Genomic DNA, 26,456 nt, shown 5'->3' with positions numbered 1-26,456 from the left:
TTTTTTTTAATTATTGTATATATTTTGTGTTATGTGAAAAAATTTGAAGTAATGATCTACACTCATGTCAATCATACTCTAATAATTATATATTTCACCCATTATTACACAGAGTACCATTAAAAACCATTATCAATAATACTCGATACAATCATGTATTATATATATAATGATAATGATATGAGATATTATCAATACACATATCGATTAATATTGTAAATTTTCTTTATAATTCTGGCCCCCAACACAATTTTTCTGCCTCCACCCTTACGAGTAACTAAAATTTGCAATCCTGATCCTCACTTGTTGCATGAACTGAATGATCCTTAACATGACACGTCTCAAGTTTTGCATATTCAATTAAGTTCATGATGAGGCTATGAATAAATCAAATTAGAAAAAAAAAAAAAAGTTCTTGGAGTCAATCACATCATCATCAAGTTTTGTTGCATCCTTTTTCAAATAATATTGAGTAGTTAATTTATTAATTACTTACACAATTATATATTTGATTAGGAATATAATAAGCTTTCCCAGTTGCTTTCAACACCAGTTTGAATGCATGAACTAACATCATATCATATCACCTCTATCTGTGAAATGATATATATAATTCATTGCATTTGGAAGAGATATATATATGGGGCAGCAGCACTTGGAAAATAATGTCAAAGAAAAACTAGGGATTGTTGGGTACTGTAAGAGATCAGATTAAGTAACACTGTACGTGTGGGAATTAATGTGTGAAAATCCTAGGAAATGAGAGAACATAGTTTCCACAATGGAACAAACAAGTAGTCTTGATTACTACATTCTATTTTAGGCCCCATTTGCCCACCACACAAGACTTTAGGAATAGGGTTAAAATGGAATATAATAGAATTAGGGTTGGGAATAAACCGGACCCCAAATAGGGATCTACGACTCGGTCTAGTTTTGATTTAGCTCGATTTGACCTTTTTAATAAAAAGGTCAAACTTGAGTCTATATTAAGGTCCATTTAAGTAAATATCTCAGGCATATATATATAGAACTCAATTCTCCTGCGGTTGAGTATCTTCCGTGCGGTTAAATCTGAGCCATTCATATTGCCTAAATCAACATTCAGGATTAACAATGATTAAAAAAAATACGGTGGCAATTTGGTCTTTTTGTATCTAGGTCAAATTTAAGGTGCATGGTTTTCTTTCTTAAGGTGCGTGATTTGTGTGCTAAGGTGAATCAGTTGTTGAAACTTAAAGTGCGTTGGCCTAAAGCTTTAGATGCGTGGTTTTATTTCTTAAGGTGCGTTGTTTTTCTTCTTAAGGTGCGTGATTTGTATGCTTAAGGTGCGTCAGTTGTTGAAACTTAAGGTGCATCATTTTAAAACTTTAAGTGTGTGGTTTATGTTCTTAAGGTGCTTTGTTTGTGTGCTTAAGGTACATAGTTTTTGTACTTAATGTGCGTCATTTTAAAACTTTAGGTGCATTATTTGTGTTCTAATGTGCTTTGTTTGTATGCTTAAGGTGCATAGTTTGAGTACTTAGGGTGCGCCATTTTAATGCTTAAGGTGAGTCTTTATGAGTTAACCGCACGGGAAGCTATACCTGCACCTGAACCCTTCTTCTTCTTCTCTCTCTTTCTCTCTCTCTCTCTGGGAAATAGGTGGGGGTTGGTGTTTGGATAAAATGGAAGGCTGCAGATTTAAGAAGAATTTTGCAAGGACACTACATATAGTAGCCGAGTGGAATGTTGACATGGAACAAAAACTAGAGGAGGTGACATTTAGGGTCAATTTCACCATGATGATATTCTCCAATCTCTCAATCAACTCTGCATAATGGATCCACTTGGAAAACAGAACGAAAAGACCATTTATTGGACAAACACAACAATTTATATTTATTTTTACTAAATCTATCTTGTATTATGAAAATAAATTAACCACTTCCAACATGTTAAGCATATAATATATAAAATATAAATATGCACTTTCACAATAAAATGACATATATCCTTTCATTTAATGTCAGAGCAAATGAAAAACTGACATCTGAAATACATCCTTCAATTGAAACTCTCAACCTCAATACCTCTTTCTTGTATTTGATTTCGAAAATACATAAATCACCACCATATTTGTTCTAAAAATGATTAAATTATAAGAAGAATTTTGTTTCTCAAGAGCATCTGGGACTATAACAACATTAGCACCATACAAGAGCTTCAATTATTCAAGAAATAATTATTTCTAGCCTAATGTATAAACTCCAAGAATGCAATACAGCTCAAGTCATGTATACTAACCCAGAAGTGAAATGTCATTCGTAATCAGAAAAGGATTGAATCGGGCGGGGGGCATTGCTGTCAAAACCGAATTATGTTCTGATTTGTGAGAATCCTCATTTCCTGGCAACTTCAAGTAGTTCCTGCCAACTGGTGAGTTTTTCTCTGGGTTTGTTTTTCAAACACCCTCGCCTTTTCTCTTCAGCATCGATCTTCTGCCAGCCCTCGAATGGGATGACTGTGGAGTTCTTACTGTCCAGTAGTTGAAGGAGGCCCTCCCTCCCCGGCTTTGATGGGTCAGATGTGGATGGTAGAATTCCTTTCTTGATATCTTCAGAAATGCTGGCAACCTGCCATGAATCAAGTGTACGGCAGACATTTTCAATCAGTTACAAACGTGTAATCACCTCCCACTAGAGCAAATAAATGTATTCTGACTTACAGTTTCTTCAGCACAGTAAAGATTGGTAGCGATGATTCCAGTTGGTCCTCTTTTCAACCAACCACATACGTATAAACCCTTCTCGACCTCTGTGAGGTCTCCTGTAGAATCACTTAGGACACGACCTCTAATGTTTGGAACTATGCCTGGGGAAGCCGGAAGGAAACCAAGACTAAGAATCATATGAGTATATTAAATTTTCATAAGCATAGAAACCATAGTATTCGCCCAGAATTTTGAAAACAATTAGGAAAATACATATGGTAGAATAAATTTTCTGCAGAGCTGCATTTCTTTCGCATACCATTCCGGGGATCAAAAGGTAAGCCCTCAACACATACTGATTTATAACCGATACTCTTCAAAACCAGCCTGGCAAACAGTGAGAGCATGGTATGCTAATTTCAGAAGCATCAAGCATTAAGTACTATAATGGCACTAGTGCAAATATGGACATATGGTAGAATAAATTTCCCAAGGTCACATTTTTCTAATTCCCAACTTCCCCTTTTCATTCATTTTAGCTCTTGCATCTCAATGCACGTTGGAGTCAATTTATAATCATAAGATATGCAAATTTATAAATAAAGCCAAAACAACATTGTACCCGCATTCCAAGTCATCAAACTGTCCTGTACCAACTGCAACCTGTTTCCCAGACCCATCTTCTGAAAAATGGCCAAAGCAAGCTATATTATTCCATCAAATCCTCATAATTGTAATTTAAAACCAAACAACTTATTCATATCTTGTCTTCACGACATCTACTGTTAAATACAACTAACTTCAGTTGTTTTAGGCTGCAATGCTTACAAAGAAATAAAAGAATGGTTCAGAAGAACAATACAAAGGAAGTAAACTGAAAAGGCAATTACGGAGTATTATACAAGTCTACCTCTAATAATTGTGCGCTCAAAGTTCACACCAGCTACATGACTGCGTCTAGCATCTGATTCTAAAAACCTTTCTGGTTTTCGAAAGAAAACAAAGTGTAGTTCACGTTGGCCAAGAGTAGGAAATGGAGCTGCAGAAGTAGCTGCCTTAGAGAGCAACTCGTGAATTCTCCTATTGATCCGATTATTCTTTAGTACGTCCTGCATGTTGTAAGAATTGCAAATTTTGTAATGCTAGTCCAACTGTTGTTCAAGGAATCAGGTTTTTAGTAATACAGAGCATGTAGAATGATGTAGAAAGAAATATACCTCATCAGCGGGTGTTTTATGCAGATCTGCTTCCTCAATGTGAATGTACAAATTCTTGATACCTGATAGGAATTATAGTTTCATCATACGGAAAAAGAAGAACATTCACAATTCCTTTCTCCTTCAAATCATATTTTAACTTTTATGATGAAAACATCAATAAACATGTAGGTAACCAAATCTGCATCTTTAAAGGACAAGACAAGATGCTAGTATATCCTACTCAACCCAGCCGCTAAAAGCTTAAATCCAAATCTATCTAGTTGGGTATATGTCCAACATATGAAACGAACAGAACCTAGAATGATGGTGTTCAAATACTAACCAAGAATTTCACGTAGCTCCTTTGCAGTGAAAGATGCCTGCACTGGTCCACGTCTGCCAACCACATAAACTTTTCTGCAGGAAATTTCAATCATGGTCATCAATTAATTCACAAAAGGGCAAGTGATTTCCAGATCATAGAAAACCTTAGAGAAAAATACCTTATAGAGCTTTCTTCTAGAGCAGCCAAAGCATGGGAAGAAATATCAGTTTTTGCCAACTCAGAGGTTGATCGTAAAAGTACACGGGCCACATCAAGAGCTACATTTCCCTGGACATGGCAAGAAAATTGTTAAAGCAGTACAGTGAAAACAACATAAACTCCAACCAGAAAAATATTAAACCATACACTAATTTTCTTCATACTATAAGATATTAGAAAAATTATAGCTCATTTAATTAACATCATTAAATCTGGAAAAACTCCTAATTCAAGAAACATCCAGGAGTATAGACATAGTGAGACCAAATTCAAGCAACATAAAGGACTGTTCACTTTAAATTCCGGTGACCATCTTAATAAAATCAACCCTGTAACATTAATTAACATAGATCTGGTTTTAATTCAGAAGTAAAGGGTTTGAATCCAAAGGATATGGCTCAGTTAAAGAATCAAGAGTCAGTAGGCAACCCTAAACATTCTGTATTAGTGTGTCTTGACTACTTTTGATCCTTGAATGTAGAGACACACTTATGTGGAAGAAATGCAGATACCTGACCAACAACAACAGCAGTATCTGTGTTCTTCAAGTCTGGAGCCAAGTTTCTGCAGTCTGGGTGCCCATTATACCACCAGACAAACTCTCTAGCAGAATATATCCCTGCCAAATCCTGCAAGACATGCACGCACAAAGCTAAGAACAGAAAGCATCATTCTCTTCACCAAAAGGCAGAAGCAAGAAAGCAACCCATCAAATAATATCATCCATAACATCCAATTTATTTCACACGTATCATAGAAGAAAAAGATAGGAGAACATCAAGTTCATGATATGTACTTCTCCAGGAATGCCAAGAGCTCTGTCACTTTCAGCACCATAGCAAAGCACTACCTGCAGAAAAAATTAATGCACATTGAAACAGTAAATTAAGACACCAAGAAGCTGAAAAAGCAAAGAGGGATAGATGCACTCAAACAGAACTAGTATATTACCACATCATACAGATCACGTAGCTCAGACAAAGATACCGAAGATCCAAGAGAGACATTCCCAAGGAACGAGCAGCGGCCATTTTGAACTATCCGAGAAAACTGGTTTGTCACAGTCTGTTCCAAATATTCTGGTAAACTAAGCATATTAAGAGAACTATCTCAAAAAAAGTCAAAATTTAATTCAATCAATGAAATGTACAAAGTACATCTAGCCACACTCACTCAAGTTAACAGCCCTCAATCCACAATAAAAATAGAAGAGTGCAAAGCATTTTAAGGTAAGCCACTTTCTTTCTCAAGGCTCTCCTTATAAATGAAACAAAAGCCATGGAATTGAACATATACACATTCACTAATTTAAAGGGCAAAGGGCAAAGTTTGCCAATGACTACTCAATGGAAAGCCTAGTCTCACCTCATTCAACATGTGTGTGTATATATACAACTAATACAAGTTTAAATACTTTATTTGACCTTGCTCGTTTAATACAACTAATAGCATAGAAGTAAAACTCATCATTTGAAACGCATATGTAAAGATCACATAGAAAGAGCAAGAGAGTAAAGAGAAGACCTTGGTTTCAGGATGATCTGGAGCAACACCAGATCGGACTAACCCAAACGGCGTCGGTAAGCGGTCGATTATATCGACTTGGGCGCCTTCATGCGCTTTCAGAATCTAATATTGCAAATAAAATCCACAGTAAATTAAAATACTAATTTCAATGAATAAAAATGTTAACAAAATTAGCATCATCTGAGCAACTTGATTCCCCAAAAAAATATCGGAACTTGTTGAATCTAATCAGGAAATCACCTTGTCGGCGGTGTAAAATCCGGCGGGTCCACTACCGACGATACAGACTCGTGGTGAGCTGGAAGAAACGGTTGTAAAGCTTCGAGAAAGGCATCTCAACATTCTCGTAAAGGCCATATCTGTGATCAGCTGAAGCTTTCAGGGTATCTTACTATACTACTGTGAAGACTCGCCGGTTGAAGAAGACAAGTTGAAACTGGGCTGTACTAATGGGCCTATTGGGCTGAATCCAGAAAATATATACAGCTTTCTTCAATCTCAATTTCGAAATACCATTCAAAGAATCCAATTGTTATAACATGGACCAGGGTTCATATTGTATTGTGAATCTTGATGTAAAAATTTTATACTTCTGTTAATACATTCTGTACCTATCATTAACCGTTTCTATACATGTAAATAAATGACTTCATAATTGCTAACACATAATCTGATAGTTAGAAATACACAAACTATCAACTGCAAGCAATGTTGCAAAATACGTTAGGCGCCCCCAGGCGCCGATTTTTCGACGCCTAGGCTCCCGATTTTTTTTTTTTAAATTTCTTTTTAAAAAAATTAAATTAAAAATTGTAAAAATTCACTAATAAAACATAAGGTTCCTCTATTTTTTCTTACAAACTATTTACGTAAGTGGTTGTAAAATTGTTCAAGATATTGTTGAAACCATCTAAATACATTAAAAAAAAAATTAAGAGCAAAAAGAAGCTTTTTTTTTTTTTTTGAGAAATTCAAAAAAAATACGCAATTTCAAAAAAAAAAAAAATATCCAAAACGGATAACCGAGTCAAAATTTATGCCTTGCAAAAATTTTTACACTTTGCAACTAGTACAAACTTCAGCAAATCAACACTCATATCTAGTAAATGGGGTATTTTGGTCATTTGATGCTTTACCACAGATTATCTTTGGCGAATAACCCTAAAAAAAAAAAAAAAAAAAAAAAAAAAAAAAAAAAAAAAAAAAAAGGGCCGACTAAGCGGCCGAACGGCGCCTAGCGCCTAGGAGCGGTTTTTGCAACACTGATTGCAACCTGCATGTACAGAATGTGTCAACTATAAATTCAGAATCTGAATGCTATTTTTAGACCAGGGTCTACAATGCAAGGTAGACCCTAGTCCATGGTATAATTTGCCCAAAAAATCAAGGTGTCAAAAATAAATTAAAGTTAAAATTAAAAGGGAAGAAACAAAACAAAAGAGTTTTTTGCACTTTTAGTCCCACGACTATAGTGGCACTGGCAGAATTGATCCACGACTTTTGAACCTTGTAATTTTAGTCCACGACTATTGATCTTTTTGCAAAAATGGTCCTTCCGGCCACTTTTCCGTCAAAATTTCACCGGAAAAAAAAAATCTCTATTTTTAACTGGGTTAAATGCGGCGGCGGAGTACATGTACCAGTCCAAAGCTGTTGCCGGATAACCCAACTAGCCCGGGGAACGCCACGGCCGCTCCGCCGCTTACTGACAGTCCTGCCTGCTCCAGGAACTCCGCCGTCTGGGACAGTAGTATGTAGCCCAGTAATATTGTATGTAGTCAAATATCAATTTTTTTCTTTTAATTTGTTGAGATAAGTAAAATGTCAATTTTAACCCGGCTAAAAATGAAGAATATTTTTTTTTCGGTGAAATTTTGACGGAAAAGTGGCCGGAAGGACCATTTTTGCAAAAAAATCAATAGTCGTGGACTAAAATTGCAAGGTTCAAAAGTCGTGGATCAATTCTGCCGGTGTCACTATGGTCGTGGGACTAAAAGTGCAAAAAACTCTAAAGTAGATGATCTTTAAAAAAAAAAAAATACTAAGTAGCATTTCAAAATAAACTTTTTTTTTTTATTAACAATGTCTCAAAGTGTATATCTATTTTCTTTCTTCTTCTTTTTTTCCACTCTGTACATTTGTTTCTTTTTTTTTTTTTTAGACCATTTCTTCTAAGTCATTATGTTAGAGATTTTGCAATTTCATTAAATAAACTGTGCACTGTGCACACCAGCCTCCAATAATAATCTAAAATACAAAATCATCAATTTACAAATAAAAGTTATCGATTTTGTGTCTAAATTACAATTTATAATTCTAATGTCATACAATACAACTAATTAATAATTTACACGTTTACTATTGCAAAATATAACAATTCAACATTACTTTGATTTATGAAAAAGGCCACAACCAATTCTCAAAAGTGTATTAAGTGTAAAGCTCATATCATTACCCTAGCCGACAAAAAGACTATAAAGATATAAACCAACCTAAATTGTCAATAGATAGCTAATTCAAACTAAGAAAGTGAATAGATAACTCCTACTAGAAGTTAAACATGAAAAAGCTAATCATCCTACAAATCCTACAATTAACATTATTTAACACCAACAAACTAACATGAAACTTTGTGGTTAATATTATGTACATTTTACACATCAACTTAGAATAATTGATATGTCAATAAATTACACCTCACACGCATATAAAAGATTGATGCAAAGATTTGTTTGCAATCAATACATATATTTGGTGTAGAATAAGTAGTGTTTTCTTGCTTCGATATAACATAATTATACATTTTTTTTTTTGGACAACAAGGGAAACCCACGCCCACTATGTCAAGGTATGTAAACTCCACTCCAGCATAATAGCTCGCAAACTACACAGTAGAGGTAAAACTATACTCTTTGAGCTAGTAGTGCTTGTCATGCAGCCTTTCACTGTACTCTCCATAAGTAAGAGGATGGTTGGAGTGGCGCAACTGAAAATTCAAAAAAAAAAAAAGAACTAAAAGATATCTCATCACAACAGAATGCCCCTGCCAAGTGTAAAACTATTGGCTAATTTAATCTTCAGTACTATGTTGGCACTGGCAAAACCACAGTGCATTTGTTGACAAAGAAACACAAAGAAATTAAACAAGACTCCATAATGTTATATAACTTTTGTTCTGTCAAGTGGGCATGATGGGTTGTCAAAAAAAAAGAAAAAAAAGCGTACCTCCTCATGAATATGCGCCAGCTCTGAGAAATTAAACTTTTCATCCCTGACATTAAGGAAATAATATCTGGGATCAACTATTATCAGGTATACACGAAAGCTTGTGTAACCGGGAACTAGAATATGTGTGTAATGTACTTTTCACTTAATATCAAATTTAAAAGAGATAATGGTGCTAAGGGAAGAGACCAAGATCACCATCTCAGCCGTGACAATCTTGTATACACATAATGCTATGTTTCTCTAAGTAGCATACCAGTTAGGCTGCATGAACAATACATATGTTGAGCGGCCCACAGAAGATGCTTCCACCCCTTTTGGTGCCTGTCAATAGATGTCTATCCATTATATATGCAGACTATGTAGAGATGCAAATATAATTATTCGAGGATTGTAGGAAAGAACAACTCTTTTTGGCCATAAAAATGCAACAGCAATAAGGATGAGGCAGTAGAGTATTCCTTGTCTAAAAATTTGGATGCAGTAGCTTTTCATTGTCTTTTAATGCTTTCAGGTGCTTAAGTAAACTAAAACGGAACTGTGGAAATTACCCGAACACAATGTGGTGTTGCACAGAGCAGATGTCTTGACAGTATTTCACCCGTCTCACCAACCAGGTATGCTATTTCATCCTCACCATATTCCGGCTAATAAAAGACAAAAGAGTTAGAGATTAGTAATCTCTCAGTACAACAACTTGAAAACTTTTCTGTTAAATAGACAACAGATTAATCTTCCCACTGTTCATAATATATAACAGCAAGGAAATATACTTTGACAACTTGACCAGTACGCGACATTATATAGAGGCCAGCAGCATTGTCAGAGCAAGGAATTTCTACATCGTCTCTTGTAAACATTTCACATGTTAGACCTATATGTAGAATTCAAGCAAAAAATAGACATTCATTTTTAAGAGAGGAGAGTAACACCAATGAGTAAATATAACTGGTGAGTTTTATTTTTTATATTTAATTGTAAGAGGGATTTTAGTGAGACATTACCTGTTAAGGAAGCATAATCAGTATGCCACCCAGACCAGGATGAAACAGATCCATCATCTAGGGCAGAGCTACTGCAAGAAAAATTATAACCAGTAAACTGATCAAAGAGGTTCTACATTTATGTACTACATTTTCAAATTTTTGCAGATATTAAGAAAAAATGATCTCTTTGTCAACGATTTTCTAATTCCCAACAGGATTAGTTGAAAACAATTTTCCAGAGTCTTAAACTTTGGGTGAGGAACTGAGGATTAGTTTATTGAATATAGAAATATTTGAATTCATTAGACGCTTCAGATCAACTTGCATTAACCATTGTGAGCTAATGGGAGATCCCAAATAGTAAATTGGCCCATTCTTCAGGTTGTTCCTTCGGGCTTCTACCTAGGCTTGACAATTTCTAGTCCCAAAGAACTAACAAAAACACCCTGATGATCTTGAAAAAGATTGAAACATCTAACACAGAAGGTAACACTGTTTAACCTGTTACAGGAGATGATGAATAAAAATATAGCATTACCTATTCTGGGTAGGGAAATAGTAAAGAAGTCGACCTTTATGACATCTAGAGGGAAGAAGTGTCTGTAGAATCTCTTTATTCTCATTAGTTGTGATCCTGCTGGATACTGCATAAATTTGCACTTTCAATAGGTCAATTGGAACTTAAAACTTTTTTAATATACATAGTTTTCTATTTTTATGGAAATTAAACATGGATAAATCAAATTTAAAAAAATAACAGGAAGATAATACAGAGTACAAAATTAATAAGAAAGGACATATGGACATTTATATAAATTTGCACAGCTATGATTGCTATATATGGAACATGCTTGTGTTGACACTGACATGATTGGAATTAAAGCTGTAACTTTTTTTATACTAACGAAAGATAGCTATAGGGGCATAGATACTAACAAGGAAAATGGCTAAAATCACAGGATAATACCAAAAAGGAAGAGAAGAGATAATAATTCAAGAATCAAGTGCTATGTTTAACTTATTAAAAAAATAAAAAACCAAGCATCAAGAACTCTCACCGTATCGATCACAGTGATGAGCCAACAACAACCCAACATTCAAGATCAGCTTTCCAAGTGCTTTGAAGGCTGCATTTTAAAAACAGGCATTCACCAAATCCAATCCAAGCATATAAAAACAGGATAAATTATAGTGGTGTTAGACACATATGGAATTAAGTAAAATACTCCACATATTTAGCTACATTTAATAGATTTTGAGTGAAAACAAAAGGGGGATCAACTTTGTTTAATAAATAGATTAGTGATCAAATTGTAAATGAATAGCTTCTTTTAGAAGTTCACTAATTTGGAGGACTACAATTTGCAAGTCATCAAAATAGACTACAAGGCAAAAATTAGTATGTAGTATCAAAACTAATTTATGCTTTACTTGTAAATGGAACAAGAACACCATCAGACTTATTCCAATTACCTCGTCTGTTTGTTTATTTTTGGTACCCTAATATCAGATTTAAATCCTTAATTAATGCCAAAAGTCATTACCCTTCTTCGCACATACTTTTACACAAATAAAAAAAAAAAAAAATAGGAAAGAGAAAAATAAAAAGTCATTCCATGCATTGGATATGAAATTATATAATCATTTATTTTTATCTCAATACCTTTTTATTATGAAACAAAGAGACTATTTTCACTAAAGAACCCATTCAGATTACTAAGTGTTTGATTCAAGTCCAATTACAATTCAAATGTTTGAGCCAAATGACCCCGTTATTTAAATCACCATTAGCATATGTTTGAAATATACCAATTTCAAGTTCTGGCAGAGCTGTACGAGGCCATATGTTTGCTCTACAATATGAAGGATATCTACAAGGAGAACAAGCTAGTCTTTAGTTATACAAAATACATAACTGTGAAAAATATACCCCATGATTCAGAAATCATAAATGCACCGTTGTATATTTGATGGTTCAGTTGAAGGTACATCCAATATTGGATTTGCAAAGAAGGATGCTTTAAGTTTATCTGCATAACAAATAATAGTGAACAGGTTATAAAAGCTTGAGACATGAAACGGGAAGCAGAAAATACACTACATAGATCATTTACATTACACCAAGCAAACACAACAGACTTTGAATATTGCAAGTAAAAAAGTAATTGATTAGTCCATTTTACCTAGCTTTCCATCTTGCTTCTCTTTTCCATAACTCCATCCAAAGCTGTACCTGGAAATTGTAACAAGGCCATTACAAATCTGGGGTAAACTATGTTGGATAGTGGAAAATTGGCGATTTATTTGAACACATAGCAATAGTTTATAAAGCATTACTTTCATTGACCACCATAATGATGACTAGAAAAGATGTGATCTCAGCATTAATCTGGGGATAAGTTCTATTACCGACTATCTGGGTCTTCCAGCTCCCTTTTCACGTCTTCAGAGACATTAGCTAATCTGGTTGCAATATTTTTAACGACGACTCAAGCCCTATCGTTAAACACATTATAATTTGTGGCCAAATCAAATACATCAAAACTCTCCTTACCTAGTCGAAAGATGGAGAAGATTCTTACGCAACAAAGAGTACTCAGGAACCTACACCATTCATATCAAATGGAAAACAGAACATACATATAACAGATGCCAAAATTCACCAAATGCAACTTCAATCCCACAGCTATTTAGTTTGTTATAATAATAATTTTTATTTATTTTTAAGTAATGCAAAGATCAGCCTTACATCCGATATAGAAAGAAGTCCAAGACCATTCACTCCAAAGCCTTCTTCAATTTTCGACGATAAGTCGGCATTCTTATCCTGTTTCACTTAATTTTATCAGCTATAAACACATAAATAAATTCTCATAGATGTAAAGCCGGAAGGTTAAGGCGATCGAGTTAAAAAAGCACAATTCATTTCTTTCATATATAAAAATTGAAATTAAGAATCAAAAACTCAACATAGGAAGCAGTAACCAAACGAAAGAGGGAGTTGACCTTGAGTTCGCTGTAAGATATGCTAACTGTCCGAGCCGAAAGCAGAGGAGCTTGAGAAGAGCATGACGCCGCCGTGATCGTCGAAAGCGGAGGAGCAATTTTCCGGCGGCGCGGCAATATCGCGGTGATGAGTGGAAGGTGGGAGTGAGGACTGCGAGTAAAAGGCGGGAGTGATGATGGAAAAGAAGATTCCATTTTCCGACGATTAAAGTCGTCTAAAATTCATCTAATGTATAATTAAGGAAAGATGCTTTGATTAAACAATACATTATGTATTACAATCCACTTTTAATCTTTTTTTACTCCTATAACATTCACATTTGGTTATAATATTATTGTAACATAAATATTTTTCAAACAAAATTATTAAAATATCGTTAAATACAAAAATATTTGGATCATTTTTATACAAAGTGTGTTGACTCTGCTATATTTTTAATTTTTTTTTTAAATCTATAATTTGAAGATCGAAATGCCTTTTGTATTAAACTACATTACAATTGGTGATTTTGTTGATAGAAATAAAAATAGTTGTAACAATAATACTAAGATTAAATATGAATGTTCTAATAAAAAAATTAAAGAGAAATTGTCAATATAAATTTAGGACCAAAAATGAAATTAACTCTTATGTATTATATATATATAAATTTATAATAATGTACTATATTAAATAAATGTTTACTAAAGTGATCGTATTTAATGTTAAACAATTATGTATTATTAAGTAACTAAAACAATCTCTCTCTAGATTCTCTCTAGGGTTTTTACGGTTCCTACTAGGGTTTTCCTAGGTTTTCAACAACGAACGGTGCTTTCTATCCGGACGATGGCCGGCGACGTGCGCATGGATGGTGGACTGCCCAGGCGAGGCGAGGAGGTGGATGCTCACGAAGTACGATCGGATGAGGGGGTGTATGATGGAGGTTCGCTACGCCGGATGGAGGGGGCGAAACTGGGGGTAGGGCAAACTGGTAGGGGAAGTTCAGTCGATGGGATGAACAGAAGGGGAGAGGAGACGGCTCCGGGGTTCATGCGAAGGGAGGGAGAGTTTGAGGGCAGTAGAGGTTTGCGACATAGGAGTGACGTCCCGACGGTGGAGGTCGGCAGTATGGAGGGGAGGAATGCTGGCAGTAGGGTGCAGCGTGGGAGGGGAGGGGATGGGACTGGTCGGCCGGCGGAGCCGGTGGCTGATGTTGTGGGGTTGACGGATCAGTGGGCGGATTGGGCGCTGCTGGAGGAGGAGGGTGCGGTGTTTATGCCGGAAGGGGGAGGTTTGCGGCGATGTGGAGGTGGGCGGGGGAGAGGGGTGAGGAGGAGGACGTGGAGGGTGGTGGGTGGAGGTTTCTGACACAGAAATTGATTAATTGATTTTATGAGCAGGTGTTAGCGTCGTGTGGCAGCACCAGTGCGTGGGGTGCAGGTAAAGAAATTCAAAGGGGATTGTTCTTATTTGTTTTTTTTCCATAAAAAGATATGGACTATGTGTTGAATGAGGGACCCTGGGCATTTGAGAACAACGCACTTGTGTGTCGGGAGGTATGACCGGGGTGAATCCTCTCGATGAGAAGCTAGACATGATTACATGTGGGTACAGTTGGATGACATGCCGAAGGGGTATACAACTCAGCAATTCTGGAACAGGCAGGGAACTTTTTGGGTTCTTTTTTAAGCATGATGACCGTTTTTGAAGGGGCGCATGGCTAACCTTTCATCATATTCGCGGTGTCAATTCGCGTTGATAGCCGCTTAGGAGGAGGATGAGATTGATGAAGTGGGATAGGACAACAACAATGGTGTAATTTCAGGTATGAACGGTTGCACAAGTTTTGCTACTTTTGTGGTATATGGGTCACTTGCACACGTTTTGTCTACAAGCTAGGAAAGTGGGAATTCCAGTGGAAGGTACTGTACGTCCGATATGCGGCTGGTGGATCCGGAGCGCTCCTAGAGCGGTTGGGATAACTGGCTCGTGCCGGTAGGCGGAAACCACGTCCATTGGTGCAAAAAACAAGGTGACTGAGGCAGTAGAGCGGGGTCTAGGAGGTGGGGGTGTCATGCAGACGAGTATGTCTGAGGATGAGATGGTGGTGGCTACGGCAAAGGCGAAGGCATGGTACGGAAGAGGGAGAAGATGGAGGGAGATGATGTTACAATGACCGATGAGTTCAAAAAACTTGCTCATAGGCGAGCTGTGTCACAGCCGCCGTCATCATGAGAGTACATTGAGATGGAACTGTCGTGGCTTGGGCAATCCACGCACAGTTCGAGAAGTAGTGAGCATGGTGTCTTGTAAGAAGCAGAGTTCGTATTTTTTATGGAAACCAAGGTGGACGGAGTCATGCAGAGAGAGTCCGTGTCAGGCTTGGATATGAATGGATTGTTTTAATGTGAATAATGAAGGTTTGAGGGGAGGGGGGGGGGGAGGGGTGGATGGCTCCTCTATGGAAAAAAAAAAAACAACACTGCTAGATTTTTGAGTTACTCGCCGAACCATATTGATATTGAGGTTAGTATGACTGACAAGTTTTGGCGTATGACATGCTTATATGGGTGTTCGGATCGAAAACAGGAGGGAGGAAACCTGGGAGCTGCTGGGTATGTTGAGGAATAGATCTGGGTTGCCCTGGTGGTGATAGGTATTTTAATAATCTTCTCTATCAACATGAAAAGGGGGGGGGGGAGATCCGTATCGACAATAGCCTCTTGCGTGGGTCTGGGGATACCATTGATGAGTGCGGATTGATGCAGATGCCGATGCCGGGCCGTCAGTTCACATGAGGATAAGAGTAAAGGCCACGACAGAATTGGATACAGGAAAGGCTGGATAAGGTGTTTATAACGGAGGAGTGGATGTATGAAGAGAATGCATGAGTGGAAAATCTCAAGACTAGAGATGCGATCACTCGGCTTTGTTTCTAAATGTAAATGCTCTCAGCATACGAAGAGTAAGAGGGCCGAGGAAGTTCAGATTTGAGAACGCATGGTTATTGATGAGGGTGCAAGAGAGGTGGTAGAGACAGCCTGGCAGGAGGGGAGCCTGGATGCTTGTTGCACTGTCAGCAAGTTTGTGGTGTGAAGTTAAATGCGGTGGGGGGGGGGGGAGGGGGAGAACCCAGTTCATAAATTTGGTCACCGAAATCGAGCAGTTTGCGAGAGACAGCATGAGATTGTTCCCGAGATGTTCCCGACGGAGGATGTGTTTTGGAGACAGGGCGTATTAAAAATAATGGTGATGATTACTCCCACACTGCCGCTGGTGAGACTCAATCCCCCCCCCCCCCCCCCCCCCCCCTCACTTTGAAAGGTTGCTCCTACACTGCTGCTGGTGAGACTCGATCCCTGATCCCTGGTCATTATTCCAAAGTTTCACCTTTATGGTCAGTTGAGCTACCCATGCAGACATATTTTTCTTTTCCTATTTTCCCATTTAATTGGTTTAGGACTTTACAAAAAATCGATTGAAAAATATGTTTACTAAAAATCAGAGGTTATATAATGTTCTAACCAATTAAACCGGAAAAATAATAAAAGAAAATTGTGAAAGGACAAAAATGCCCTTACTAAAAATAAAAAAAAATTATGAGAAATACTAAAAGTGTCCAAAAAATAATAGTTTAGAATGTTAAATGGAAAAAATGATAGTCTGAGACTAAACAAATTGCCACCAAAGACAAGAGACCTGTGATGAAATTAACTACAATTTATAATTACATTAAAAGTCTATTTGAAAACTCGAAAAATAATTTCTAAAGTCTTTTGTATTTATTTATTTATTTTTTAATATTTAGATATCAGTCTATGGTATAAATTGCCAATCATCAATCACGGCCTGTAAATCAAAATTTCATAACAGGAGGATGGTATAATTAATAAATTGCCCATCACGGCCGGTAAATCAAAATTTCATAACAAAGAGTAAGGCGAAATAAAATCGTGGACGGCAGGATTCGAACCTGCGCGGGCAGAGCCCACATGATTTCTAGTCATGCCCGATAACCACTCCGGCACGTCCACCCAGTTGTTACTTTGGTAGTAAATATTTAAGATCATCTATTACATCTAGCAATTATTGTCCTGACAAGTGTAACCAAATCGGGATAATAACATTATGCCATTTAAGTTGTTTTCTTCAGGTTTTTAGTACAGACTTGTTACATTTATTAATGACCAATTAAAATATAAATTGCATTCACTGAATCAAATAACACAAATTTAACCCCACGAATTTTTAAAATATTATTTTTTCTTTCAATTTATTTAGTTTAAAATTATTATATTTACCAATGTCTAGTTAAATATGAGTCTTATTGGAACCAAATTGAAAAATAAAAGTATTATCTCAGTCAAACCCATACCTAAAAAAAGAAAAAAAGAAAAATTTTTCCTTTCATTTCATTAATTTAAAATTATTATATTTATCTATGTACTTATCGTTGGGAAATTACACTAATTTGTTATAGTCGTGAACTTGTCACTTATATTACAAGAGAAACTTCATTGAAAGCTTATTCCAAAGGACCAAAACCTCAAACACAAGATTGAAGCAAATTTAATTTGCATTTTGACAATACTCGATACAAATATTTTATTGTTTTTACGGTTTTGGCTAGTAATACTTGTCCAGCAGCCTCTCATTGTACTCTCCGAAAGTTTGAGAATGGTTGGAGTGGCGCAACTGAAAATGCAATAAAACAAAGAGATATCATCACAACACTTACAGGTTGAAGATAACCGCAAAATGCTAACATACCTAATTTCACCCTCTGATAAAAGAAAAAAGAAGAAGCTAATTTCACCCTCAATACAATGCTGAAACTGACAAAACCACAGTGCATTTGTTGAGAAAGAAATTAAACAAGACTCCATTTTGATCCCTTAAACTAATTAATAAAATTACCAATTTAATGGGTTTGGATAAAACCTTTTTCAATTAGGGGCTCAATCACACTATTCCCTCGACTTAAAAGGCTTATTTGACCATTTTTATTTGTAACTTTTGTTCTGCCATATGGGGATGAAGTAGCATGATTGTCAAAATTAAGGACTACATAAACATACCTCCTCATGTATATGCGCCAGCTCTGAGAAATTAAACTTGTCATCCCTGGCATTAAGGAAATAAAATACGGGATCAGCTATTAGCGAGCCTACATGAATGCTTGTGCACTAGAATAAATATTATGCTTAAAATAGCCTGAAACTATAATATGTGTGATGTGCTTTTCACTTAATATTGGATTTTAAAGAGACAATGGTGCTAACTGCTAAGGGAGGACCAATATCACCATCTCAGCCTTGACAATCTTGTGTACACATAAATGTTATGTTCCTCTAAGTAGCGTAGCATAGCATACCAGTCAGGCTGCAGGAACAATGCAAATGTTGAGCGCCCAACAGCAGATGCTTCCGCCCCTTTTGGTGCCTGTGAATATAGATTGTCTATCCATTATATATACACTATGTAGAGATGCAAATGTAATTATTCGAGTTTTATAGGAAAGTGCAGGCTCTTGAGGGCGATAAAAACGTGACAGCAATAAGCATGATAAGCAAAAGAGAATTTCACCAATCCTGATAGTTTGAGGCAGCAGTGTGTTCCTCTATCTTAAGATTTGGAGGCAGTAGCTTTTCATTCCCTTTTAACGTTTTCAGGTGCTTGAGTGAACTAAAACTGCACAAGAAACTTAAAAAAAACTGTGGCAATTACCTGAACACAATGTGGTGTCGCACAGAGCAGATGTCTTGACAGTATCTCACTTGTCTCACCAACCATATATGCTATTTCATCCTCACCATATTCCGGCTAATAAAAGTAAAAACAGTTACAGATTAGTAGATTCTCATAGAACATCACAGCAATCTCTTTGTACAACAACTTGAAAAAATGTCTGTTAGAGAGACAAGATTAATCTTCCCACTGTTCATAATCTAAAAACATAATAAGTGTGAATGAAAGTTATACCCCTAATTTATGTCCGTTTTTTCCGTTAAATTTTTTTGTACATTATGCTATAAAGGTTGTACATTAAAATATTTTGGACAAACATACCCCTACCGTTATAACTTCCGTTATCTTTTCCACTATTTTTACCATGCACATGCATCCACCATATATTTTCTTATCTTCTTCATTAATAATAATATATAGACATTAAATATTTGAGTTATATGTTAATTATTTCATAAATATAAATATCAAATTTATAAAAATGATTTACATTATTATTATTATTATTATTATCATTATTATTATTATTATTATTATTTAGAATAATTTAAATATCTAAAATCTAAATAAATTTAAAATTCTAATATAATGTATTAATATTGGGCACCTATTTTTTGCGCATCGCGCATAAAAAATACTAGTAATATATATAATTGGCAAAAAATTCCACGTCTACATAACACTATAACAGCAAAAGGAATATACTTTGACAACTTGACCAGTACGGGATTTTACATAGAGGCCAGCAGCATTGTCAGGGCAAGGTATTTCCACATCATCTCTTGTAAACATTTCACATGTTAGACCTACATGTTGAATTCAAGCAAAATCAGACATCCATAATAAAATGAAAGAAGGAAAGACCAAATAAGTACAAATTCTACTTTATTTCTAATCATCATCTAGATTATAAGGAGTGCATTATTGAGGTCACATTTAGTTGAAAGTGGATTTAAGGTTTGATAATGTTGAGAGGGCATTAGCCACCATGACCAGTCAACTTACCTACCTAGCCACTAGGTTTCAACAACTATGCATGCATAACATGCTAAGAGGGGAAAATCATTCTTCAGAGTCATATACTTGTATGTACAAGGTACAGTTGCACCTATTTCTCATTGATTTCTTCTCTTATTTCAAGCTAATATGCAATTATACTAATTGTTCCATATCTAGCTTTCTTCAATATGAGATAATAATAATTCTAATTTATTAGAATCCTTCAAGCAGGTGTGTCTTTTATGTCACTTGAATTTTGCAAATAAACAAACAAAAGATGGGAGAGTAACACCAATGAGTGTATATAGCTGGTGAGTTCATTTTTATATTTAATTATAAGAGGGATTTTAGAGAAGCATTACCTGTGAAGGAAGCACAATCAGTATGCCAGCCAGCCCAAGATGGAATAGATCCATCATCTTGAGAAGAGCAACTGCAAGAAAAATTATAACCAGCTAATTGATCAAAGTGATTCTAAAATTAAGTATTGTGGTTTCAAAATTTTCAGAAATTAAAAAAAAAAATAAAAATTTAAAGATCTCTTTGTCAACAATTTTCCAATTCCCAACAGGATTAGTTGCAAACAGTTTTACAGAGTCTTACACTTTGGGTGTAGAGTAGTTTTATGGAATATAGAAAAATTCGAATTCAGTAGATGCTTCAGATCAACTTGCATTAACCATTGTGGGCTAATAGGAGATCCCAAATGGTAACTTGGCCTATTCTTCAATTTGTGCCTTTGGGCTTCTACCTAGGCTTGACAATTACTAGTCCCACAGAATCAACAGAAACACCCAAATGATCTTGAAAAAGATTGAAGCATCTAATACAGAAGGTAACACTGTTTAACTGGTTAGAAGAGATGATAAATGAAAATATCGCATTACCTATTCTGGGTAGGGAAATAGTGAAGAAGTCGACCTTTATGACCTCTAGAGGGAAGAAGTGTCTGCAGAATGTCTTTATTCTCATTTGTTGCAATCCTGCTGGATACTGCAAAAATTTGCACTTTCAATAGGTCAATTGGAACTTAGAACTTTATATATATGGAGTAGTTGTTCTCTATTTTTGTGGAAATTAAACATGGATAAATCAGATAAATTTAAAAAAAAAAAAAACATGAAGGTAATATGAAGTACATAATTAATAAGCAATGACAAATGGACATTTATATGAATTTGCCACAGCTATGTTTGCTAAATATGCAACATGCTGGTGTTGACACTGCCATGATTGTAATTAAAGCTGCAATATTTTCATAGTAATGAAAGATAGTCATAGGTGCACAGATACAATCAAGGCAAATGGCTAAAATAATTCAAGCATCAAGTGTTATGGTCCTTGCTTTGTGTTTTCTTCTTTAGTAGTAAAGCTCAATTACTAAGAAAAAGAAACCAAGCATCATGAACTCTCACCGTATCGATCACAATGATAAGCCAACAACAGCCCAACATTCAAGATCAGCTTTCCAAGTGCTTTGAAGGCTGCATTTTAAAACCAAACATGTAGAAGCAAGATAAATTATGGAGGAATTAGACACATATAGAATGGTGCAAAGGGTACATGAACAGAATTTAAATAAATAATAGCAAATTACTGAAGAAGTTAGCTTTTTGGTGCAATGTCAAAGAACTCAACCATTCATTGTTAGGTCACACGTTCAAGCCCTGAAAGCAACCTTCTCTTTTAAACAAAGGTAAAGTTGAACTATATGTTACTTTCCTAAACATGGCATAATGTGGGAGCCTTGTCCACAGAACCAAATGCCCCCCATTATTTACTTCAGCGTTAGCATATGTATGAAATATACCTATTTCAAGTTCTGGCAGAGCTGTACAAGGCCATATATTTGCTCTACAAAATGAAGGGTATCTACAAAGGAAAAGAAGATAGTGTTTAGCTAAACAAAATACAGCACTGTGAAAAATATACCACACGATGGAGAAATCTTAACCGTACTGTTGTAAAAGGGATGGTTCAGTTGTAGGAACATCCAATATTGGATTTGCATAGAAGGATGCTTTAAGTTTATCTGCATAACCAATAACCATGTAGTAGCGATTAGCGAACAGGTTATATAAGACTGAGACATGAAATGGGAAGCAGAAAAGACACTATATAAATCATTTACATTACACCAAGCAAGGACAACACACTTTGAATATTGAATGTAAAAATTTAATTGATTGTCCATTTTTACCAAGCTTTCCATCTCGCATCTGTTTTCCATAACTCCATCCAAAGCTGTACCTGGAAATTGTAACTAGGCCATTACAAATCAGAGATAAACTATGGTGGATAGCTGTCAGAAGCATGAACTTCAGGGGAGGGAGTTCAATATGGATCACGTGCCAACAATTTTTTTGGCCACACAACAAAATTTCATAAAGCACTAGACAATAACAGCATTTTCGTGACTCCTATAATGATTACTAGCAAAAGATGTGATCTCAACATTAATCCAGGGATAAGTTCTATTACCGACTATCTGGATCTTCCAGCTCCCTTTTCACATCTTCAGAAACATTAGCTAATCTGATAAGCAATATTTTTAAAAAGTCAAATCATATCTTTAAACATAGTATAATTTATGGCCAAATCAACATATCGAAACTGTTCTTACCTTGATGAAAGACGGAGAAGATTCTCACGCAACAAAGTATACTCAGGAACCTATAGCAAAGCAAAAACAGACCATACATGAACATATGCCAAAATCTACCAACTGCAATTTAAATCCCGTAGGTATATAATTTTTTTTTTAAAGTAATGCAAAGATCACTCCTTAGTCCTTACATCCGATATAGAAAGAAGTCCAAGACCATTCGCCCCAAAGCCTTGTTCAATTTTCGACGATAAGTCGGCATTCTTATCCTGTTTAACTTAATTTTATGAGACACAAAACACATACCACAATGGTAGCGCGTGTAAGTCCAGAACAGAAGCATGAAATTCCTCAATGTATAGAAGGCGATAGAGTTACAACTTACAAATCAAAAAGCACAATTTATTATTTCTTTCATATTTTGGAAATGGAAATGAATTAATGAAAAACTCAACACCGGAAGCAGTAACCAAACCAAAGAGGGAGTCCACCTTGAGTTCGGAGTAAGATATGCTGACTGTCCGTGCCGAAAGCAGCGGAGCTTGAGAAGAGCATGACGCCGTCGCCGTCGCCGACGCCATCACCGTCGCCGTCAAATGTGGAGGAGCAATTTTCCGGAGCCGCGGCAGTTGCCGCAAAGAGCCGGTAAATATCGCGGGAAAACTGGTGATGAGCGGAGAGTGGGAGTGAAGTCTGCGAGGAAAAGGCGGGAGTGATGGAGAAAGAGTTGGAAGAGATGCTTCCATTCTCCGACGATATAAATAATTGGTCTAAAATTCATCTAACGTATAGTTATGGAAAGATATTTTGATTAAACAGTGGACTAATTATTTCAATGCACAATATTATATAACAGTTTTATTCACCAAAATACATGTAATATTATACCATCCCCAACCTAAAACACCAAATTTTACACCAAAAAGAATATTCTCAGCAAATTCTTACACCAATTTTCTTTTTTCATCTCCAACCCATTTACATCAAATTTTATTCCCACTAAAATAATATATATTCTCATAAATTAAAAGTTTATATTTATACTTTTATTATTTTAATATAACATATAGTTGTAATTTAATAAATTAAATTTTAATTATGTTTTATGTAATTTAATTTTTTATTAAATTATATTTAATATTAGTCTTGTTTTAATCGTCTTTATGAGATCTTTCAAATGATATAGTTTTTTTAATAATATACAATTTATGTTTAAATATTTAACAAAATATGTAAATATTAAAAAAAAACAAAAAGGAATTTAAAAAAAAAAAAAAGCAATGGCAAATGGGGAATACAAAAGTACACAAAAAATGTCGCAGGATGAATAGTGCAACGTCAAATTTGGCGCTGCACTATTCATCCAACGCCAAAAATTTAGTGATTTGGCGACTTGATTGGAGCAATTTTATGCCATTTTTTTCTCCAAATTTGGTGATTTGGCACAGGTTGGAGATGGCCTTAGTTAGCCTAGTGCCTAGAGTGCTTAGGTGACGCATAGGCGGTTGAGTAATCCAAGTATATCGTCTCAACTTTTTCCACTCAGGAATTGTTAGATTGTTATAATCCTCCAAACTAGTCAACTGTATTTGTTAGATGGTTAGTTGATACATGGCTAGAGAAATATAGAAGAAAGTAGCCGAGAAGACAAAAAAACCATTCAGCTGAGTTAGGCACTCAATTTGGTCTAGTTAGGAGCCCAACTCGACACTTAAGGCACCTAGTCTGTCAATCAACTAAAAGTCACCCAGAATTAAAATCGACTCGACCTAATCAACGCCTAGGCTAACTTTTACAACATTGCTTGCAAAGTGACATGCATTTTTTTCCCCTTTAAAATATTTATTACTCCACCTATCATGCAAATTTTTGCAATATGAAACCATTACAAGCGAACTAAAGCTGAGATAAAGGATGTTGGACTCGTGTATTTTCTATATGTTTCTTTTTTTTTTTTTTTTTTTTTTTTAATTTGTTAAATGTTTATTTATTTTATTTTGTTATTTTATTTACTTCATCTTACAACTATTTTTGAGTTTCATTTATAGTTGATGACTTGATATATCTAGTAGCATTAACTGAATTACTAACCTATTTTCCCCCCTTTCATCTTGTTGCTTCAACCCTTTTTATTGACACTTTATGTATTGTTTAATCAAGTTTACTTGTTTAAGCAATGGATGAAGAAACACCATTTCAAAGTATTCAAAAGAAAAGTTAGTAGACTATTTGTACAATTAAATGTTAGTTAGTAGACTATTTGTAGACTAACTTGCTAACAGGTTAGGTTTATTTTCAACCCGCAGTGTGACCCCTTTAACCCGCTAGGCTAACTTAACAGGTTAGGTTTATTTTCAACTCGTTTTGATAACACTACAATTGATTGTGGAGACAAATAGAGTTTTTAAAATTACACACTGCAGTATGGTAAAAAGTTAGCAGACTATTTGTACAATTAAGTGTTATATTGAATATTTGAATTACTAACTCCACTAATTTCAAAGTATTCAAAAGAAAAAGAAAAATATTACATGGACTTTTACTTCTTACTCCCAACTCTTATTTCATTTCACAAATTCGATGTAGATACTTTTCCTCGACCAACATAATGAAAATATCATATACTCCGTAATTATTTATCATATATCATAAAGTAAAAATGAATGAGTAAAATTTGAAAATACATACACTAAAACTCAAAGAAAAATGTGTGCCAACTGCGAAAGTCATTCACTCGTTTGAGTGGAAATTATACAGTTGATTTTCTTTAAATTACAAACACATAATACAAATATGTTGTAAACTGTAATTAATATATTATGTACTTTTAATTTATTTATAGATACACAATATGTTAATTGTATATACATAATTTTTGAACCAGTGTCACAATACAAAGTAAACTCTGATCCAATATGGTATAATCATTATTGTGTGGACCATGGTACACAAAATTCAGACCTATACAGAGCAGGCCTGATCGGAGAAACAAGCGAAAAAAGCAGAGCAGGTCTATACGTTTAGGAAAAAAAAAAGAAAAAAAAAAGAAAAAAAAGGAAAAAAAATTGTAATAAGAAAGCGAAAGAAGAAAAATACCAAAAAAACTAATAAAAAATTTCATGTCAGCAATATGTAAAAAAATTATAATAAGCGAAAGAAGAAAAATACCAAAAAAAGCTAATAAAAAGTTCTAGACGAAACCTGTAAGAAACCTATAATATTGAACTATGTCAGCAATATTATTATCGGTAACCTGTAGGAAACCTGTAAAAAGTTCTAGACAAAAAAAAAATAATTATGGTTTATGCCTCTAAATATCACTTATTAAAGATCATGGTGCAACATGAATAATCAGGAATGATTCATAGTGTGGGATGACACTTTAGCCTAAAAAAAATCAAATTTAATAAATCATTAATCATCTAAAGTACCTTTGATTCCTTTGATTAAAACTTGAAAGACCCACAATCATTCATCAACAACATTAGAAGCCTTATCACTGGAGCCATTATTATCAATATCTTCATCATCTACATACAATTTATAAAATAAATCATTATAAATTTATAATTAATCACAATATCTATTAAATAAGGACTAAAAACTAATAATAATACACTAATACCTTCATATGCAAATCCTTGAAACCAATTGCGAGTACAAATGAGTACTTGAACATTTTCCGAGAGGCGGGAACATCTATACTTAGTCAAAACTCGAGAGCCAAGACTAAATGAACTTTCACTAGCAACTGTAGTGATCGGAATACTCAATACATCACAAGCCATTTTGGACAAACATGGAAATCTTACTTGTTGCTCTTTCCAATATTGTAAAACATCCATGTTCATATAATACTTAAGATTTAACTTTTCCTCTTCTAGATATATATCCAACTCAGACTTTCGAATATTATCATCATTTTCATTTGAACAATACAAA

General features: G+C 35.1%; 3 protein-coding genes and 1 non-coding gene across 9 annotated transcripts; all 4 read right to left on the bottom strand.

The window, feature by feature from the left end:
* Positions 1 to 2,117: 2,117 nt before the first annotated feature.
* LOC109153160 (NADPH:adrenodoxin oxidoreductase, mitochondrial) lies at positions 2,118 to 6,394 on the bottom strand. Of its 2 annotated transcripts, none has more exons than XM_019300962.1 (13): positions 6,203 to 6,394; positions 5,960 to 6,064; positions 5,387 to 5,500; positions 5,214 to 5,285; positions 4,948 to 5,064; positions 4,395 to 4,504; positions 4,235 to 4,308; positions 3,910 to 3,971; positions 3,603 to 3,801; positions 3,315 to 3,375; positions 3,012 to 3,079; positions 2,708 to 2,853; positions 2,118 to 2,615 (listed from the first exon to the last, which is right to left on the bottom strand). In XM_019300962.1, exons 1-13 carry the CDS (start codon positions 6,317 to 6,319, stop codon positions 2,382 to 2,384), a joined length of 1,479 nt encoding a protein of 492 aa, XP_019156507.1. In that variant the 5' UTR covers positions 6,320 to 6,394; the 3' UTR covers positions 2,118 to 2,381. The 2 variants fall into 2 exon arrangements, with proteins under 2 accessions (XP_019156507.1, XP_019156508.1); XM_019300963.1 differs by having other exon boundaries at positions 5,232 to 5,285.
* Positions 6,395 to 8,591: 2,197 nt separating this feature from the next.
* LOC109153162 lies at positions 8,592 to 13,425 on the bottom strand. 4 transcript variants are annotated; one of them, XM_019300966.1, is made up of 15 exons: positions 13,180 to 13,415; positions 12,923 to 13,000; positions 12,728 to 12,777; positions 12,583 to 12,636; positions 12,357 to 12,406; positions 12,131 to 12,203; positions 11,983 to 12,044; positions 11,232 to 11,300; positions 10,712 to 10,817; positions 10,192 to 10,262; positions 9,961 to 10,061; positions 9,739 to 9,834; positions 9,444 to 9,511; positions 9,188 to 9,233; positions 8,690 to 8,948 (listed from the first exon to the last, which is right to left on the bottom strand). In XM_019300966.1, the coding sequence occupies exons 1-15, from the start codon at positions 13,372 to 13,374 to the stop codon at positions 8,880 to 8,882; spliced, it is 1,188 nt and encodes a 395-aa protein (XP_019156511.1). In that variant the 5' UTR covers positions 13,375 to 13,415; the 3' UTR covers positions 8,690 to 8,879. The 4 variants fall into 4 exon arrangements, with proteins under 4 accessions (XP_019156514.1, XP_019156513.1, XP_019156511.1 ...); XM_019300967.1 differs by lacking the exon at positions 12,583 to 12,636 and having other exon boundaries at positions 13,180 to 13,418; XM_019300969.1 differs by lacking the exons at positions 12,131 to 12,203; positions 12,583 to 12,636; positions 12,728 to 12,777 and having other exon boundaries at positions 8,592 to 8,948; positions 13,180 to 13,425.
* Positions 13,426 to 17,114: 3,689 nt separating this feature from the next.
* On the bottom strand, positions 17,115 to 17,196 carry TRNAS-AGA. The gene has a single exon. It is a non-coding gene; the product is annotated as a tRNA-Ser (tRNA).
* A 570-nt stretch (positions 17,197 to 17,766) lies between these two features.
* On the bottom strand, positions 17,767 to 23,284 carry LOC109153161. Of its 2 annotated transcripts, XM_019300964.1 has the most exons (15): positions 23,006 to 23,284; positions 22,706 to 22,783; positions 22,533 to 22,582; positions 22,391 to 22,444; positions 22,110 to 22,159; positions 21,869 to 21,941; positions 21,720 to 21,781; positions 21,325 to 21,393; positions 20,797 to 20,902; positions 20,272 to 20,342; positions 19,616 to 19,716; positions 18,890 to 18,985; positions 18,537 to 18,604; positions 18,241 to 18,286; positions 17,767 to 17,857 (listed from the first exon to the last, which is right to left on the bottom strand). In XM_019300964.1, exons 1-15 carry the CDS (start codon positions 23,258 to 23,260, stop codon positions 17,789 to 17,791), a joined length of 1,248 nt encoding a protein of 415 aa, XP_019156509.1. In that variant the 5' UTR covers positions 23,261 to 23,284; the 3' UTR covers positions 17,767 to 17,788. The 2 variants fall into 2 exon arrangements, with proteins under 2 accessions (XP_019156509.1, XP_019156510.1); XM_019300965.1 differs by lacking the exons at positions 17,767 to 17,857; positions 18,241 to 18,286; positions 18,537 to 18,604 and having other exon boundaries at positions 18,895 to 19,110; positions 19,556 to 19,716.
* Between the last annotated feature and the right edge of the window lie 3,172 nt (positions 23,285 to 26,456).

Source organism: Ipomoea nil, unplaced genomic scaffold (assembly GCF_001879475.1).
Source record: "Ipomoea nil cultivar Tokyo-kokei standard unplaced genomic scaffold, Asagao_1.1 scaffold2480, whole genome shotgun sequence".
Taxonomy (NCBI): domain Eukaryota; kingdom Viridiplantae; phylum Streptophyta; class Magnoliopsida; order Solanales; family Convolvulaceae; genus Ipomoea; species Ipomoea nil.
Note: the sequence above shows the minus strand (reverse complement) of the source record. Positions and strands in the feature narration are given on the sequence as shown.

Excerpts from the sequence above, each read along its gene's own strand:
- LOC109153160 (XM_019300962.1), bottom strand. The coding sequence starts at position 6,319 with ATGGCCTTTACGAGAATGTTGAGATGCCTTTCTCGAAGCTTTACAACC. Across the intron at positions 5,501-5,959 it reads CAGATCATCCTGAAACCAAG|ACTGTGACAAACCAGTTTTC; the intron begins GTCTTCTCTTTA and ends TATTTGGAACAG. Across the intron at positions 5,065-5,213 it reads AAGTACATATCATGAACTTG|GATTTGGCAGGGATATATTC; the intron begins ATGTTCTCCTAT and ends CATGTCTTGCAG.
- LOC109153162 (XM_019300966.1), bottom strand. The coding sequence starts at position 13,374 with ATGGAATCTTCTTTTCCATCATCACTCCCGCCTTTTACTCGCAGTCCT. Across the intron at positions 12,637-12,727 it reads CTTCTCCATCTTTCGACTAG|ATTAGCTAATGTCTCTGAAG; the intron begins GTAAGGAGAGTT and ends TATTGCAACCAG. Across the intron at positions 12,407-12,582 it reads CTGGAAGACCCAGATAGTCG|GTACAGCTTTGGATGGAGTT; the intron begins GTAATAGAACTT and ends TACAATTTCCAG.
- LOC109153161 (XM_019300964.1), bottom strand. The coding sequence starts at position 23,260 with ATGGAAGCATCTCTTCCAACTCTTTCTCCATCACTCCCGCCTTTTCCT. Across the intron at positions 18,287-18,536 it reads TTGTTCCTGCAGCCTGACTG|GGATGACAAGTTTAATTTCT; the intron begins GTATGCTATGCT and ends CCTTAATGCCAG. Across the intron at positions 17,858-18,240 it reads TGGCGCATATACATGAGGAG|TTGCGCCACTCCAACCATTC; the intron begins GTATGTTTATGT and ends TTGCATTTTCAG.